This window comes from Dendrobium catenatum, unplaced genomic scaffold (genome assembly GCF_001605985.2).
Source record: "Dendrobium catenatum unplaced genomic scaffold, ASM160598v2 original_scaffold_173154, whole genome shotgun sequence".
Classification (NCBI taxonomy): domain Eukaryota; kingdom Viridiplantae; phylum Streptophyta; class Magnoliopsida; order Asparagales; family Orchidaceae; genus Dendrobium; species Dendrobium catenatum.
Genome location: NW_021491576.1, coordinates 1 through 1,568, shown reverse-complemented (window position 1 = coordinate 1,568; position 1,568 = coordinate 1). Strand labels below are relative to the sequence as shown.

The window sequence follows — 1,568 nt, the reverse complement described above, 5'->3', positions numbered from 1 at the left end:
ATTTGGCTTATGTGGCATCTCAATTAAATTTTGTATGAAATTAATTTGTGTAGAGACAGTGTATTTATTTTATTTTAATAATGAACTAAAATAAAATATTTACACTTAAAGTATAAAAGGGTCGTGGTCCCCAGTTCAAGAGGTTAAGTTCTCATTTCCCATCTTGAGTGAAAAAAAGAAGTCTCTCGCTCTCATGGACAGTGGCGGATCCAAAAAATTTATCAAGGGGGGGCCTAAATTAATTTAGTTAAATTTTCCCTCAACTTTTTTCATCCGGGCTTGGGACCGGCACAGGCAGTTTTAAAAAATTTTTATTAATAATTATTCAAAAAACATATAATATTAAATATAAGAGAGCAATCAACTTACAATTTATAACGTCTACTCTTCATATTCTGAAAGAGTTCAATGATTACTTCATTATCAATAGAATCCAAAATTTCTTTTTCAATATAAGCAAGTAATAAATCATTCATTCATTGATCGCCAATCCGATTTCGCAGTCGATTTTTTATAATATTCATGGCAGAAAATGCTTTTTCAACACCTGCTGTAGCAACGGGTAATACCAATGCCAATTCCAATAGTTTAAAAACAATAGGATAAAGTATATCCTTCTTGTTTTGAATCATTTTCTCAGCAAGACTTCCAATATCTTTTAATGAGGTGAACTGATCATCATATCGCATATCCATGATATAAGTATCTAATTGATTTTCAAGAACTGCCTGATCAAGAAGACTAAAATCAGCTGGATAAAACTGTGTCATTCGAATCAACTTGTCTTTATTGAATGCATGAAATTTGTTATTAGGATTCAAACATGTCATGCACAAAAGCAGTTCGGTATTTACTTCTGTAAACCGATTGTTCAACTCCTGAAGCTGCATATCAAGTACTGTGTAAAAAATTTCAACCCGGAAATGATATAAATTTGTCATATCTTGAGCTCTGCGTCGAGGACGACCACGAGCAACCCATTTATCATCCATATGTGGAACACTTATTTTATGCTGCTCGCAAAATGAAGTTACACTGTTGATAAAGTCAACCCACTTGTTATCTCTCATATCCTGCAATCTCAGTTTACAAATTCGCACCAAAGACATAGCATTTACAATATCTTGTTCTCCTCGTTGTAATGCTTGAGATAGTTCATTAGTGATACCAAGTACATCTTTCATTAGATGTAGACAAAAAGAGAATTCAAATGTATGTAATGATTCTAATAATGCATAGGCTTCACCTTTTTGTTCTGAGCTTGCACCATCCTCCAAAATAATTTCAAGAACATCAATCACTGTAGAGAACATTGTGATTAACCTTATTATTGATTCATAATGTGTACCCCACCGTGTTTCACCTGCACGCCTAAGGGTTATTTCTTGATTTAAGCCTCGCCCTGTTAACAATTTTCCACTTTGTAATGCATTTAATGCCTTCTCGCGTTGTAGTTCTCTTACCTGATCACGCCTCTTACAAGAAACACCAACAATATTCATCACATTCGAAATTATGGTAAAAAGCAAAGCAATCTGAACATGACCTTTTGCAACTGCTACCAATGC

At 33.7% G+C, this 1,568-nt stretch overlaps 1 protein-coding gene across 1 annotated transcript; it reads right to left on the bottom strand.

Annotated features, from left to right (window-relative positions):
- Positions 1-476: 476 nt before the first annotated feature.
- LOC110108058 lies at positions 477-1,502 on the bottom strand. The gene has a single exon (XM_020838564.2). The coding sequence runs from the start codon at positions 1,500-1,502 to the stop codon at positions 477-479; it is 1,026 nt and encodes a 341-aa protein (XP_020694223.2).
- Between the last annotated feature and the right edge of the window lie 66 nt (positions 1,503-1,568).